Here is a 16,808-nt window from a genome sequence, read left to right as displayed (position 1 = left end):
GTAGGGAAAGGGAGGCTTGTGTTGGGTCTTCGTGTTTTGGGACGGCTGAGTGTGTCATGATATCGTCGGCAAAGTGATGCAGAGGGTTTGCGAGGTTATTTCCCATGTCGTTTATGTAGATTAGGAAGAGCGTAGGTCCCAAGAAAATGCCCTGGAGTACCCCTGCTTTCACTCGATATTCGCGGGAAATAAACCCGTCTAGAACAACCCGCAGTGAACGATCGGAAAGAAAACTCTCAATCACTTTTAACAGACATCCACGAACACCATACACATAGAGTTTCTTTAGCAGGCCACGGTGCCATACTCTGTCAAAAGCTTTCGCAATGTCGAAGGATAGTACCCTGATGTCGTATCCCATTGCCAGTAGTTCTATCCACTCCTGATACTGGGCCACTAGGCAGTCTGATGTTGAGCGTTTCTGGCGGAATCCATATTGGCGATCGCCTAGAAGGTCATTTGATTCCAGGTACTGATGAAGTGTTTTATTGGAGACGCTCTTGTAGACTTTGCCAACACAGGAGAGAAGGCTAATAGGCCTGTAGGAGCCCACGCTCGCTGGATGGCCTTCTGGCTTTAGAGTAGGTATAACATGGGCGGACTTCCATGTTCGTTGGAAGGTTCCGGAGCAAAAGCACAGCCGGAAAATCAATGACAAGGGTCCAGCTATTTCGGCACTGCAGGACTTGAGGACAACATTTGGTATGTTGTCAGGACCCGTGGCTTTTGTCATATCCAGGTGTTGCGGAATGCGAAGGATCTTGGGAGCAGAAAAATTCACGTGGTCCAGGACAGTGTCGGTTGTGTCGGAGAATTTTGTCACTTCTCTACCGTCATCGTCTAGATTCGAGAAATCGGCAAAAGCCTTAGCAAGAGCTTCAGCCTTTGCCTGTGGATCTTGTACCACTGTTCTGTTTCTCTGGAGAGAAGGAATGACTGTCCCTTTGGACAACGGTAGAGCCTCCTTGACAATTTTCCACCAACTCTTTTCCGACGCAAGTTGAAACTTGGTGGCGAATTTCTCCTTATACTGAACCCGGTACTGCCGAATCGCTCGAACTGCATCTTTGCGTGCATTTAAGGATGCAATTTTGTCCTTTTCGCTATTCCAAAGTAGCCATTGCTTGTGTGCCTTTTGCTTTGCTCGGATTGTCTTCTTACACCGGGCGTTGAACCAAGGTTTGTCCTTACTGGACACCTGGATCCGCTTTGAAGGGATATGCTTTTCGACAGAGTCAACTATGGCCTGCTGGTACTTATCTGCAGCTTTCTCTGGCCCTTCCAGGAGGAAGGCTCTCTACTGCTGAGAAAAAAAAGTGTTTCTTAAACCGTCCCAATCACCTCTTTTGTATAGGCAGATTGTTCGTTCATGCTTTACTGGAGGCGGAATACGTAGGTTTCCACGTGCAACGACGGCAGCGTGGTCACTGGTGAAAGCATGAGCGTCTACCTTAAAGGAGTCAGGGTGATCTGTAAGGAATAGGTCAAGACGAGATGATCCGTTTGGGCCGTGATACGTGTCGAAATCGACAAGTTGTTCCAGCCCGTAAGAGAGAGATAGATCATGCAAGTCCGACCCCGCCCTATCAGTATTTTTGCTGCGAAGCAACACGCTATGATGGACGTTGAAGTCTCCATAAAGGATAATGGCAGACTTAGCGTACTTGCCCAGAATATATTCAAGGGAGGTTTCAAGGTAGCTGGTAATCTGGTAAGTTGGAGGGTTATACACGGTACCGACAATCACGGATTTATTTGGGAGGGTCACCCTGACCCACAGAGCTTCTTCGCCTGCTGAATCTGGTATGTTCGGGCATGAATAAGGTATATGGCTCTGTAGATAAACAGCGACACCTCCTCCTCCGTATTTAGTACCGTCAGTACGCTCTCAATCCCGCCTGAGGAGCGTGTATCCCTGTATGGCAACCTCACTGCTTTGTGTTTCTTGGTTTAGATTGGTTTCAGTGATGCATATGATATAGGCCTTGACCAAGTTCCCTAAATGTAGGAACTGGTCAAACTCAGATCTGAGACCTCGTACATTGCAGTGGGCTACCGTAAACAGGTCCGTTTGGACCACAGTTTATATAATTATCCAGTATGATCATTCCCTATCTCACCCATTATAAAAACCCGGACCGGGGTGCGAGTGCTCCAGAGAACGTAGAAACATAGGCGGCATCAGATATTTTCACGGGTAGACAAGTCAGACGCGAAACAATCGGAAACAAGGGGAAACCCGCTATTACGAATAATGCACTTAGTAACCATTTCTCATTGATAGACGCAAACACACTGATCCATAACTGCACGAAGAAGTGGGAGGAGCTTTTTGTTCGCACCGAGAACGAAGACCAGAAATGATCTGCGATAAGCTTACTGGATAATTATATAAACTGTGGTTTGGATGGTCGGTGAACGTGCTACAGGTCATCGCCAAAATGGCTGTTTGGTCCGAGGCTTTTTGTTGTTAATCGTGACCGGGTAAAAGAAGTTTTGCTGGGTGGTTAGCTCGACAAAGCCCGTAACTTCATTGCGATGTATCATTAGACGGGGGACGGTGCCAACTGCCACGCACCTCATTACCGCATCTTCAACATCGAGGTGGTACCCCATAATGGGTTAGGATTCGCCACAAGTGCCTCCCACCATGCGAAATAAATATGTCTTTGAGGATGACTTAATCCCCCACAGTTCCCGGTGGAAGTTGGCTGCAAGTTATGAACTTTGCCCATTTTGCCCCATTGTTCGCATATAGAATTGGTTATTGGGAAGTTTTCAGGAGAGAGTTTCAGGAGAGATGTTTTTCTGGTGGAGGGGGGGGGGTCGAAGGAGGGGGTTAAGTGGGAGGATCTTTCCACAGATAAAGTTTTCTTGGGGGAAGGGACATTTTTATGAATTGGCGCCAGATTTCCCAGCATTATTTAAAAAACGATCGGAAATTAAAAAAAAGAAAAGCTTTTTCAACTGAAAGTAAGGAACATTATTAAAAAAAAAAACGAACAGAAATTATTACGTATATGAGGGAGTTCGCCCCCTAGTCAATATCTCGCTCTTTACGCTAAAGTTTTGTTTAGTACTTTCAAAAGAGCTATCTATTCTAATTAAACGGCCTTTGTGATTCAGGGGTTTGTGATTGGAACAAAATTCGAACTTTAGCGTACAGAGCGAAATATTAACTAGGGGGAAAACCCCCTCATATACGTAATAAAAAAACAAGCGATATAACTCAATAGTAATCGAAACCTAATAAAACGGAGTTTTGATGTCAATAAACATATATAAAAAGAATGGGCCTATAATGCTGATTCAGCATTATCATGAAAAAAGCTTCTCATTGTTCCAATTAGATGAAAATAGTGTTTCGAAAATCGTTCTTAAAGAATTGGAAGAAAATTCGTAAGTTACGTATATTTATTGCTAATAAAAACGTTCGTAAATAAAATTAAAAATTCTAGTGCCCTTTTTAAGGAACCCAAAAAATTGAAGGGCAACTAGGCACCCTCCACCGGCCTTTTTTTCAAAATCGTATGACCAACATTTTGAGAAAGCCATTTAGCCAAAAAAAGTAAAATCAATATGCAAATTTTGATTTAATTATTTCTAATTTCAAAATCTGCATTAATTCAAAAACATTCTGAAATTAAATAAAAAAAACTAGTTTTTTTTTAACAGAAAGTAAGGAGCGACATTGAAACTTAAAACGAGCAGAAATTATTCCGTATATGAAGGGGGTTGCCTCCTCCTGAACACCTCGCTCTTTACGCTAATGTTTTATAAAGCAGTAAGGAGATTGTAAGGTCTGAATACCTTAAGTTTACCTTAAGTTTACTTAATACCTTAAGTTTACCTTAAAGTTTTAAAATTGGATAGTCGTAAAATACTCATCGTAAATAATAAAAAATGCAACATATATAGGACAATAATGTTGAGAATGACGTGTTATAAATAATTTATTGCCTATTTTCATTGCAAGGTATCTTTATGCAATTATAAAACAAAGAAATGAATTTGAAAGTGACAAACGGGTCTACGGCCAGTGAAAGGAAACGAAGAGAACAAAAATCAAACGAATATTTCGCCAGTATAGAGCAAGGCGTCTTAATCGTAGAAAAAAAACAAACTGGAATCTAAAAATAAATACTATAAATAAAAATATATATAAAGCTAAAACAGACTAAAGGCTGGTCGGTTTTGTCATGGCTGGCCAGTATGGCTTCAGATCTTTTATTTATCCAATTATTTTTGATTGATTTGCAGGAGGAAGTTTGTGGATATGCAATTAGCCGTAAAGACATTTGGGTGAGCTGGGCCATAGAGGGAAGGCTAGGGGTCAGCTCCCATGCTTTTTGGAATAAAATATCGCTAATAAGTTTTTTTTTTATGTGTGTGGGGCTAATACAATTCAAATACAATAAAGACAATTGTGTGTAAGGCTAACACATATACATTTGCCAGCTACCCTCATGAACATCACAAAAGGCTGGCCAGTTTTGTCATGGATGGCTAGTTCGGCTTTATGTCTTTTATTTATGCAATTGTTTGTGTTTGATTTACAGGAAAAAGTTTGTGGATATGCAACTGGCTTTAAAGAGAGGTTCGGCAGAAGTTAACCAAAAGCAAGCGAAAATAGTATTTTCTACTGCAGAGGAAGCAGCGTTTCATTCTTTGCCAGAATTCCTTGGAAAATCTGCTAATTATAAATCTGAAGAAATGCTGTCAAGTCAAATGCTTACAGGAATCCCTGAAGTGGACCTTGGAGTGGAGTATGATACACCTTTTTTATTTACTTCTTTTAAGGTGGCATAGTGACCTTGTAGGGGTATACCCAAGGTGATTTCGTGGAAGGGACTTCCCTTTTATGTATTGCTTTTATAGGTAGCCTATAAACAAAATAAAGAAAAGAAACAATCTTAAAGTACTGCGGATATTGATACTTTATATTTTTTGTATTTACCATAAAACTTTCTTGTATACTTTTTTCAGTATGACAAAACTCTTTTGTTCACTTTTATGTAAGATGGTATAATGACCTTGTAGTGGCATAGCTAAGGGTTGGCCTCGCGAGAGGGGCTCTCACTTTTGCAAGTTTATTTTATGAATTTATTTGATAGAAAAAGAACACCGAGGACAATGAAGATATGAAATCTCATTGATTGAATTAATTAAGTGAAAACTAACACAACCATATTCATGGTAAAAATTAGGAAAATGCGGGAATTCAGTTTTTAACAAAAAACAATTCTTCATGTGCAGTTTTTGGAAGTAGCGGGCACCAAATTTGTAAAAAGAAACGTGGATGAAACCATTAGCCAAAAAAAAATAAGCTGAGAACATAGGTCAGTGAACGGTTTAAAAAGATGTATCTTTTTGTGGAGTTGTAATTGTCTTTATAATTCAAGAAATTGTTAATGTATGAATTTCTATGGACAAAAAGTGGTGTCAAATTTGAACAAATAGTTTTACTTATTTATTTGGCGATTTCACTTGTCAACACTGACGAAAGTGTGATACTACTTTAAAAGTGTCATTTGGTGGGACAATTGTTTTTTTTTTTTTTAATCACAGTTTTTATGTATCGATAGACCTAGTATGGGTCCAGAGGATAAAAAAATGTTTTATTTTAATGCCATTCAATGTATTTTATTCCTATCTATTATAATTAAATAAAAAAAAATCGTATTTAAACAAAACTAAATATTATACAGACAAGTGATCAATTAAAACTCTGAAAAGTAGCATATAATTTTATGTGTCTTTATTCCTGTTTTAAAAACATTAAATTGCTAATTGAATTGTACTTTAATTGTGGAACAATTAAACTATTAATTTATTCCAAAACAAGACAACAAATTTAATGTTTTAATTCATCTGTTCTTTTGGTGAAAATTTTGATTTTGATAGAATTTCCTTGAATTTTGTATTCATTTGCTTCAAATTTAAAGCAAATTTGAAACCCAAAGCCTGGCTTCAAATTTGAAGCCCACAGAAGCTTAGCGAGAAGTGAACTAGTGTCCTAACCATGTCTTATAAGGGTCAGAACCGGTCTAACCTCGATGGGAGATTTAAAGAAGGGGGGGGGGGTCTAAAAGTTTTTACATCTGAATATTTATCAGAAGATTTTACAACAGGATACAACTGGACTTGTGCAAAGTAGGCTATACGGAGGGGTTCTTAAACTCGTGTCGTCAAGATATCTCGAAGAACAGATAACCGGAACTAAGGCATAATTAGCCGGAAGTAAGAATTAGTGTCCTGGTTGTACTTTCTAGAGTTGTGTATCCGTTATGACGTTTAGGGGTTGAGAGCAGGCACGTACACAGGAATTTGTTTCTGGGGGGGGCCAAATCCTTCAAACCCGTTATTCTGTGAGAAAATTCAGAAAATTATGGGAAAATGAAAAAAATCGTGAGATTTCGGGGGAGGGGGGGGGGCGGGCGCGGAGGCCCCCCCTGCGTACCTTCCTGGTTGAGAGTGTCCTTAATTTTTTATCATCGACACATCTACCAGAAAGAGTTGCCAAATATCGGCTAAAGTTGTTGGGATGTGAAAGCGTGTTTCCTAGTGGTTTCTTTACGGAGTTCACGCCCGATCCAACCTATATATGGAGTAGGGTTGTAAAATCACCGTAAAATAAAAACTCGGTAAGTAAAACTGGTAAAATTCGTAAAATAAGGTAAAATTGATAAAATTAGGTACTCATTAGAAAATACAGGGTAAAATTGGTGTTTTAGAGTTGCCTTGTAACTACAAAACCAGTTGAGCATTTCTTTTTAAGCATTACTTTAAGCTTTTAGTGACATTTTTTAATGATTGTGATTTTCCCGGGCTTAAAAAAGGGTAATGTCGCTTCATTTGAAGTTTCATCAATTTCATTAACTGTCTAGTTTATCCCTTTGATAATCTTGTGCCTAGGATAATGCCTCAGCAATTGAACAGTGCCTGATTTCAGACATCCATTTTGTGAATAAAAGAAGAATTAAATCTACCATTATTTGGGAGTAAAACCACATTAGTCATTTTTTTTCTACATTTAAACCCAAGAAATGTTATCCTAACAGCCTTGCTTTCTTAAATAACTGTATTCAGCCACATTCCCCGTCATATATATGTTATTTTTCATTTAGTTATAAAAGTACCGAATACAAGTCAAAAAGACGTTTGTAACACTTTGATGACTTTAATTAACTAAGCACTGGCTCATAATAGCGGAACATTCCGGTCGCTTTCGCAGTCATTAAGGCTGTCTTCAACAGGCTTTGCTTGAAAATCTAGCTCCTCTTCTTTTGACTTTGATTCTGATTCAGATGACCATGACTCTTACAAAGCCCCCCCCCCCAAACGAAAGTTCTGTATACGGCCTTGAGGACTATATATCAATTTCTACCTCCAAGATCCCATCATTTCTCACTTAGGGCTAATTCTGTATTTATCTGAAGATTCTCTCAAAACAACTGCTGGCACATAAGAACCGTTAAACTACACTAAGAATTTCTTTTAGACAATGTAGTCAGTAACAACTGATTCAGCATCAATTGGTTGAAAAAAATCTATGAATCGGTTTCTAAATCTTATAAAAGGGTACAGGAACATTGGATTTCCAATCGACTGAGCCCCCTCCATAGCTTATTTGACCACCCGTTCAGATGAAGTACCTTTGGAAAAAATAAATGAATAAATATTGACACATTGAACCCTGATGGGTCTTTACTATAGGTAATGCAATACGATTGCCCCTGACTTAAACAGGAGAGTAGAATTTTAATTTTCCTTCTAATGAAAACCTGGAATGATCCAAGGGAAAAATAGGGAAAACATTTTCGCAGGGAAGGGGGAATATTATGGGGGGGGGGGATAAACGCTGGCTCCCAGGGAAAAGACGGCATGAATACAAGATTTCTCTGAGATATGAAAACTAAGATAAAAATGAAGATATTGATTTGGCTTTTGCCTTCCACGTTGTTGAAAATCTAGATCATGTAGTTGAGGAAGCAACTTTAATATTTGAAGCAAACCGTTCCCACATTCTTTCAGGAAGGCAATTGAAATTTACAAAATCTATTGAGACCTTGCTTTAAATAGAGATACTGGACATATTCCTATAAACCCAATTTAAAATAACTTAAAATTAAAGGATTCAAATAACATATTTCTTTAATTTAAATTAAGATCATATCACCATACAGTCAATCATGAAGCAGAGAATTCTTGCCCTATGTAATTGGTGAATAGTCTTTCATTTATTATGGCTTGGTTTTACGGTTTGTTAGATTCAGTATTTCTTCTGCTCAGTTAGAGCTAATTCAAAAAGTTAGGTTTCTTCTTTTTTTTTTGCACTGAAGACGGCTGGGCGGAAGTCCCTGATGAAATATCTGCCTCAATCATTTCCGCTTCTTTTTTTTCTACTGGATGGTATTACCTCATCTTTCCCGGCTATTTAATTTTTTTTGTCAATGTCAATCCTGCTTGTAGCCATTTCTGTCTTTAACAGTTCACAGAACTAATGTAATTTAATTTCAGCTAATGTTCACCATTTCAAAATTATAATTACCTGTAATATAAAACATTTTATCTTTATGATAACAAGATACCTAAGTCAGACAGACGGCCTTTTAAACCCGGGAACAGCTATACACAAAACAAAATCCTATTCAATCCTTTTTCTGTCAATCTCTTCGCGCTTTTATGCTCTGAAAATTGCAAGGCGTCGTAAAATATGCAAGATACCGGTAAAATACGTAAAATTCCGGTAAAATAGTTAAAGTACGTATATTACGTAAAATAGATAAAATACCAATTTTACGGGGGTCCGTAAAATTATGGTAAAATACGTAAATACCCAGTTTTACCGTGACCAATTTTACCAGTTACAACACTAAATGGAGGAGCTCCCTAAATTATTTCCATCAGGATATCTGACTGAAGGGGTTGTCGGACCTTGACGAAACTTTATTGGGAGTCAGGTCTTAAGTCCTAGTTATGTTTTTCAGAAACCAGAACTGGTCCTGGGCTTTGCAAGAAAACTGCTCTCGAAATTCTCTTTATCAGGATATCTAGGTGAATGGGTGTAGGATTTCAGCCAAACTTGGTCGGATGTAAGAGTAAGTGTACTACTTGTGCCCTTTGAAGTTTCTTACTCGTTATGACCTCTTAGGACGCGGGATCTCTAAACTTGTCTCGTCCCGCCATCTAAAAGAAGAGTTACTGGATATCCAGTTAGTGACAAGTAAAAGTAGCGTCCTAGGTATATCTCTTTGGATCCATCCTATGTGAATCCATTTGAAGTGGATCCCTAGATTTTAGCTATTAATGGAATAGCAGTTAATTCTTGTTTATGGCCTTTCCGATTCCAGGATTAATTCAATATCTATGAGGGAGGAGGAGGTCTTAAGTTCATGTCATAACCACATCTATAAGAAGGGTTGTTGGATCCCACCAAGATCATGTTTGTTGTGTCTTTTATTATCTACAAATGTTTTGGCCTCCTTGAAGGGAGAAGGTATAAAAATCTTCTTTATTAGCCTAATTAATAGGGAGAAGGCTGACCAATAACACCTCCACAAAACCATTCGTAGTCTATTATCGTGATCTAGGGGCATTTATGCTTAATGTGGAATGTAACCTTCCCTCATTGAGCTTCCTTAGGAACGTGGTACATTCTATTCATCCACATCCATGAGGTGGATTTTTGAATCTTCCTTAAAATTGGTATGGACTCTCAACTAGAACGTCTGTGTCGTTAGAGAGCTCGAGCCCAGTCTGATGAACATTGTTGCTTATGTTGCTTCGTAACAACGACTTTTTCGCTATTCAGTGGGAACTTTCTAACCTCCTTCTTTGATTATTGCAAAGAATGCTGATTGATTGAATGCTGATTGAATGCTAATGAACCGCGCCAAATAAAATATAATCAGGTTTTGCTCCCCCTACCCTAAAGTCTGACCTCGAGCCCCCTCCCCAGTGCCACTTCCAAGTGTTTTGTCGTCAAAAATCCTTGAAATTGAGCTTTTGTCTGATTGTATCTTTACCGAGTATGTTGATGAGCTTATAAAAGCCGGCAACGCACAAATCCAAACTCTTACTGCATTGCGCCGATTTGGGTATAATAGCGACAGTGATAAAACTGCCTGTCTTACTTATGTAAGACCACAGCTCGGATATGCTGCTCCTGTTTGGGGTCCATTCGGAAAATTTGAGGCTTGGATCTTTACGAGATAGGAGCGATCACTTAGTAATATCTTTTGGGAAAACGTTGCTTGCCTCACCTCAGCACCGCCACATCTTACCACAAGATGGTGCAGTTAATGCCCGAATCAGATCAAAGCTGAAACTAGACCCTGTGAAGTTCAAGACAAATCAGAATCAAAACTCGTTCTTCTATATTTTGTGGATGTGTATAACAAGTCGTAGTGGCCTTTTATTGTTTTAATTTTTCTTTAAGACTATGCAAATTAACCTTGTGTCAGAGTGTATGTCTGAATAAACCCAAGTCTAATAAACTAATAAACCAAAGCTAATAAATTAATTTAATCATTTTATCTGAAAATAGGAAAAAATCAAAAATTCTATGTGATCGTCTTCCTGTGTTGTCAAGACTCAATAAAGAATTCATACTTAATAAAACTAATTAAAAGAAGTTTCTAATTGAAATAGTGCAAGAAAGTATCAATGGCTTCAATGCCTCCACTTAGGATGCCACCAGAGTAAGAAAAAAAAAGAAGGAAAACATGCAACAAAAGCTGGGATACAGTATATTTGCCTTTAAAACTCCTTTATATCGATTGATTATGAATTATATGAGTTTTTTTGAAACCACTAAAATCTTCTTGTTGTTGTGTTGTGTTGCTTGTTGTATTTGTGCTGTTACACTAACATTTCTGGTATATGGCTGATGGCACTAAAAATAGAATATGTGAGCATTTTATTAAACTACTGGATTTGAATTTGCTGATGTTTTTATTTGATGTATTTTGCTGATGTTTCTCTCCATTCACTTTGGAATTTGTCAAAGCATAGTTTTTTTGTAATGTACTTGGATTTGGTTTGGAAGGAAGTGCTACATACCTGTGTAAAATCTCTAAAAGTCTTTTTTTTCTGTTTATTTAGGTCAGCTCTTAATCTTCTTAAGAAATAATTAATATATGGGTGGGTTCCCCCTCGAGATTGGTCCGAAGTACCCTTTTCTAAGAAAAATTGAAAAAGAAAAAATTAGACTGTTGCGTTTGACCCTCCAGCCTAAATAAGTGGTAGGCTTAGAAATAATGAACTCCATAATGTAAGTAAAGAGTTACCTGTGCTAATAATAATCGGAAATCTAAAAAAGGGAATTTCCTAACAATAGGCACATCGAAAGAATTTGCTTTATGATGACTCAAATTATATACAATTCATTAAGCTTAAAGATATCCATCAAAATTAATTAGTACAAAAACATGTGCATAATTTTTGAAAAAGTGAGAAAATATATATGGTGCTAAATTAGTCACCAGATGAATCATTTTGGTAGAAGAAAACTCGTAAGACTTGGCAATATTTAACACCATATTTCTAGCACACATAAGCTATTTTCCTTTTTTTAAATTAATTGAAGTCTCTGACGCTAAGCATTAATTATGATAAAAAATTAACAAGAAGTTCATCATAAGAAGGTGTAAGCAAAATTAATGCAGCAAATTCAGTTCCTAAATCTTCTTCGCACTAACATTTTTTAGTTGTTGTGTTGTATTGGTTGTTGTGTTTGTGTTGTTAGACTAACATTTATGGTGCTTGCATGGGCGCCCATAGACTGAATTTTAGGGGGGGCTTACCTGGTCTAATCAGCACTTCCTTAGACCTTAGTTCCTCCTGTGCCACCAGAGGCACCCAGGGCATCCAGGAAGAGCAGCCAATCATCCTCCGTATGTGCTGCTGCCCATATATCTTCCCACTGGGGCTGATCCGTCGTATTGATGTGTTTAAGCTCCCGCTGGTAGGTGTGACGAAGTGTATTTTTCGGCCATCCTCTTCTACGAGGTCCCTGTGGCTGCCATTCTAATACAGTTTTAGGAAGTCCATCCTCTGTCATACGAATAATGTGCCCCAAGTAACTACTCCTTTTCCGGTAGACGACATATGTAGACACGGGCTAGCACTATGTAACTTGTACTGATTGGCTTGTCACGATTGCGTTCCAATTAATGTTTAATATTTTTTGAAGATGGTTGTTTTCGAATGCAAGAATCATCTTTTCCTGTTGATGCTTAAGTTTTCAGCAATCGTTACTATACAGGAGGGCCGAGAGGATGTTACTGTTGAAAAGCCTTAGTTTCAGTTTGGTGGAGTACTTTTTCGATCACCAAACTGGCTTTAGTCAAACTAACCAAACTTCAGAGATTTCATCGGGGGCTGTGACTGTCTTCCCATTTACGTCTTTCACTAGTCCATTAAGGTTACGACGTTTCCCGATGATTTCACTAGTGATTCTGTAGACGGCTCGAGAATTACCACGTTTGGCTGCTTCTTCCGCCATAGCTGCATTATTTTCTAAAAAATTCCGTTTATCCCCTCTTGCACTCATTTTCACTAGCTTGTCTTGGTCTCGGTATAGTTGATTTTTCAGTACTGTGTCACTGTTGTCCCCACCAACTAAAAAATGATGTTTTAGTTCTTAACGTTCTTCAATAAGGGTACACATACGATGAGACAGCCACTCGTATTTTGGTCACTTTCTTGCCCAATTGTTTCTTCGGCAACCTGATTCTAGGCCTCGTATAGGTTGATCCATGTTGTTTCCACGCTAGCAGCGTTGTCCAGGTCTAGGGTCAGGCTTTCAAACCTGTTTATTAGCTGCATAGTAAACTCGTGTCGCACTTTGGTGTTGGAGAGTTTATCTGAGTGGTAGGCAGGACTTTCTTGGGTGTGGGTTTTCTGCGTGGCTTTCATCTTGAGAGCTAGCTTTACAATCCTCAAGGCATGGTCTGTAGTAACGTCGGCTCCTCTATAGGCTCTAACATCTTGGAGGCTCGAGTTCCACTTTTTGTTGATCAAGATATGGTCAATTTGGTTATGTGTTCTTCCGTCTGGGGAGTTCCATGAATACTTATTGATGATTTTGTGTTGAAAAAAGGTTCCTCCTATGATAAGGTCGTTCGTTATTGCAAAATCAATTAATAGTGTCCTGTTCTCGTTTACTGCGCCGAGGCCTTGGCTCCCAAGAACCTCAGGACAGTATGACTTGTCACTCCCCACTTTGGCATGAAGTCACCAACTAAACAGACGAGATCGTGACGGGGGCAGTCTTTGGCAACGGCTTGTAGGGTATTGTTGAAGTCGTCTTTTGAGGTTTCGTCTGCATAATTAGTTGGTGCATAGCATGCGACTATTGTTAGTTTTGCCTGGCTACCTGCTAAACGTGCTGCGATGATCCTCTCATTTATAGGAGTCCTTTTCATGAGGGCTCGACTCGCCGATTTTGACAGCATTATGGCAACGCCTGCCTCTTTCTTTTTGTCGGTGCCACTGTCCAGGATTGTGCATCCTTTTTTAAGGTTCTGATTTCCTGCACCAGTCCAACGGACCTCCGACAGAGCCAGAATGTCTAAACCACAACTTTCCATTTCTTCTAGGACCTGTTCTGTCTTCAAGGGCTGAGCCATGGTCCTTACGTTCCAGAAACCAAGTTTTAATTGGCAATTTGCTTTTAACAATCGTGTCCGGGGGCGGTCTCAAATCGTCATCAGGTTGCATATTTGGTATCATGTGGCTCTTCGCTGAACGTTTCTATAGCAAGGCTTTTTTCCGGGGGCAGGCTGCTGGTCTACCGCCCAACCCTCCTCCTTTATCCAGGTTTGGGACTGGCTGTATATTACAGGCGGATCAGCACTTCCAGTGCGTATAATTGAAATCTCAAGACAAAATATCATGGGCAGCGCGACAGCGCTGCCTAAGTAAAGAGCGATGTGGGCACAATATATTGTTGTTTTTTAGACCAGGGCACTTCTTATAGAAAGAAATTTCATAGGAATTTCAAAAGAGTTCATGGAGGGCATCCAGATCCCCCTCCCCCACGTCAATCGCTTCCCCAAACACATCCAATCAAAATTTGAGATTGCCATTTTGTTCAGTGTTGTTTTAAGTTCCGGAAATTATGACTTTGAGAATGACCCCCCCCCCTACAACCTTCAGAGCAAGGGTTGTAAGTTATGCCCTGTGGGGATATAAGGTTTTTTATAGGAAGGGATTTCATTCGAAGGGTAATCAGAAGTTCTACTGTCCTATTTAACAATCAAAAATTATAGGAGATTATCCAGCCCCCTCCCAATACACCAATCATTTCCCAAAACATATTCAATGATAGTTTTTTAGACAACCATTTTGTTCAGCGTAGTTGAAAGGTCCAGAAATTATGTCTTTGAGGATAACCCCCCCTCCCCCATATAGCCCGTAGGTCAAGGGTTGTAAGTTACGCCCTTGGGACTGATAAGGATTTTACTGACATGGTGGTAGTATCAAGTTCAAAGAGGGCTCATTATATTCGTAATCAGAATTTATAATGTCCTTTTTAGGATTCAAAGTGATCAGAAGACAAATAGCCCCCCCCCCACACACACGTCGTATTTTCCAGAAACGCATCTGATAGAAATTTTAAGATGGCCATTTGTTGTCGTAGAAACTTCGAAAAGGGCTCAGTCGGTTGGTAATTGAAAGGGCTAGTACCTTCTTTAATAGTCAAAAGTGATTGGAGGGCACCCCCCCCCCCCCCCCCCCCACGCCCATCATTTTCTCAACCCCTGCCTGTCAAAATTTGAGACAGATATTTTGTTTGACATAGTTTAAAAGTCCAGGAATGTCTTTGAGGATGAGAACTACCTCACAGTCCTCAGGGCTCGGGTTGTAAGGTATGCCCCGAGGGCATTTAAGGTTTTTATGGAAACGGGGGTCGTATATTCCTCGGAGGGGGCTCATTGGATTGGAAATGGGAAGCTGAAGAGCTATTTTTAAGAGTCAAATTCATCAGAGGGCAGCTATACCCCTCCCCACGTCTTATTCTCCCCCAATGCATCGGATAGAAATTCTAAGATAACCATTTGTTCAAAATAGTCCAAAGATCTCATAACACGGCTTTTGGGGTTAACACAAATCCCCAAAGTATAGTTATGCCCCGGGGGATGTATGGTTTTTATGAAGAGGTGGTCTTGTGAACTTTAGAGGAGGCTCATTTGAATGGAAATGCATACTTCTAGTTTCATTTTAAGAATCAAGTGTAATGGAGCGAGAATAGCCCCCCCTCTCCCTGATATCCTCTTTTCCCCAAATACATTCGATTGAAATTGTGAGAAAGCCATTTTGTAGCCAATAGTCCAAACAGAATATAACAATATCTTCAGTAATCAAATATATGAATATTTAGGCGGACGTTGAACTAAATCAAAACAAATTATTAACATGTGAACTTTCAAAAAGGTGACAACTAAAGAAACTTTTTCTACAAAACAAACTTTTCAAAGAACAGTAAAGAGCTCAAGCCAAAAATGGGCAGAAATGAAGTCAAGTAATCATCCAAGCGTAAAACTACCACAAATCACTATCAATAAATAAATGAAACTCAAAATGAGCAGAAATTAGAACAAATAGCCGAGTCAAACTCGAAACGAGCAAAAATTAACATTAGTAGGGCTGATAACCCCCATGCCTTCTCAAAACCAGAACATAATTTGCGCTTTACTGAAAACAAAATATTTTTAATGTTTTCACTTTCTTTTTACAAAAAACTTTTTTCCTCACTTTTTTTTACCCATTTTTTATTCTAAGGAATAAATATCAGTTTTTTTTTTTTTTTTTTTTTTTTTTTTTTTTTTTTTTTATAGTAAAGCCTAAATTATGTGCCTTGAGAAGGCATGGGGGTTGTCAGCCCTAGTAATGTTAATTTTTGCTTGTTTTGAGTTAGACTCGGCAATTTATTATAATTTCTGTTCGTTTTGGGTTATATTTAATTGTTAATAGTGATTTGTGGCCCAAATCCCTCAGGGTAAAGGTTGTAAGTTATGCCATGGGAACATTTAAGGTTTATATAGAAAGGGTGATCGTATAAACTTGGGAGGGGGCTCATTGGATTGCTAATCAGAAGTATTAGTGCCCTTTTCGAGATTCAGAGTGATCGGTGGGTGAATACCCCCCCCCCAAACAGACACACACACCGTATTTTCCCAAAATGCATCCGCTAGTACTCTTTTTAATAGTCGAAAGTGATTGGAGGGCAACTACACCCCCCTCCCATGCCCACCATTTCCCCAAACACATCCAATTAAAATTCTGAGACAGCACTTTTGTTCAACGTAGTTGAAAAGTTTAGAAATTATGTCTTTGAGGATGACAACCTCCCTACAGCCCTTAGGGAAAGAGTTGTAAATTATGCCCTGGGGGTAAGTAAGGTTAATATAGTAAGGGTGATCGTGTAAACTTCGGAGGGGACTTATCGGATTGATAATCAGAAGTTCTAGTGCCCTTTCTAAGATTCAGAGTGATCGGAGGGTGTAACCCCCCCCCCTTACACCTCATATTTCTCCGAAATGCATCTGAAAGAAATTTTGAGATGGCCATTTGTTGTCTTAGAAACTTCGAAAACAGATCATTCGATTCGAAATTGAGAGGGCTGGTGCTCTTTTTTAATAGTCGAATATGATTGGAGGGCAACTAGCCCTCTTCCACACCCACCGTTTCCCCAAACACATCCAATAAAATGTTTGAGATAACCATTTGGTTCCACGTAATTGAAAGGTCCAGAAATAATGTCTTTGAAGATGACATCCCCCTCCCCCCCCCCACACACG

The 16,808-nt window shown here is 39.1% G+C and overlaps 1 protein-coding gene across 1 annotated transcript in view; it reads left to right on the top strand.

Moving 5' to 3' along the window:
• LOC148951843 (splicing factor C9orf78) overlaps positions 1–16,808 on the top strand; it is a 57,173-nt gene that overhangs the window by 33,930 nt on the left and 6,435 nt on the right. Inside the window, exon 4 of the mRNA XM_089089355.1 lies at positions 4,560–4,766. Coding sequence (XP_088945481.1) covers positions 4,560–4,766 — 207 coding nt within the window. The remainder of the gene's footprint in view (positions 1–4,559; positions 4,767–16,808) is intronic.

The sequence above is a fragment of the Artemia sp. Qi Xiang Cuo genome, chromosome 5 (assembly GCF_049724085.1).
Source record: "Artemia sp. Qi Xiang Cuo chromosome 5, ASM4972408v1, whole genome shotgun sequence".
In the NCBI taxonomy this organism is placed as follows: Eukaryota; Metazoa; Arthropoda; class Branchiopoda; order Anostraca; family Artemiidae; genus Artemia; species Artemia sp. Qi Xiang Cuo.
Note: the sequence above shows the minus strand (reverse complement) of the source record. Positions and strands in the feature narration are given on the sequence as shown.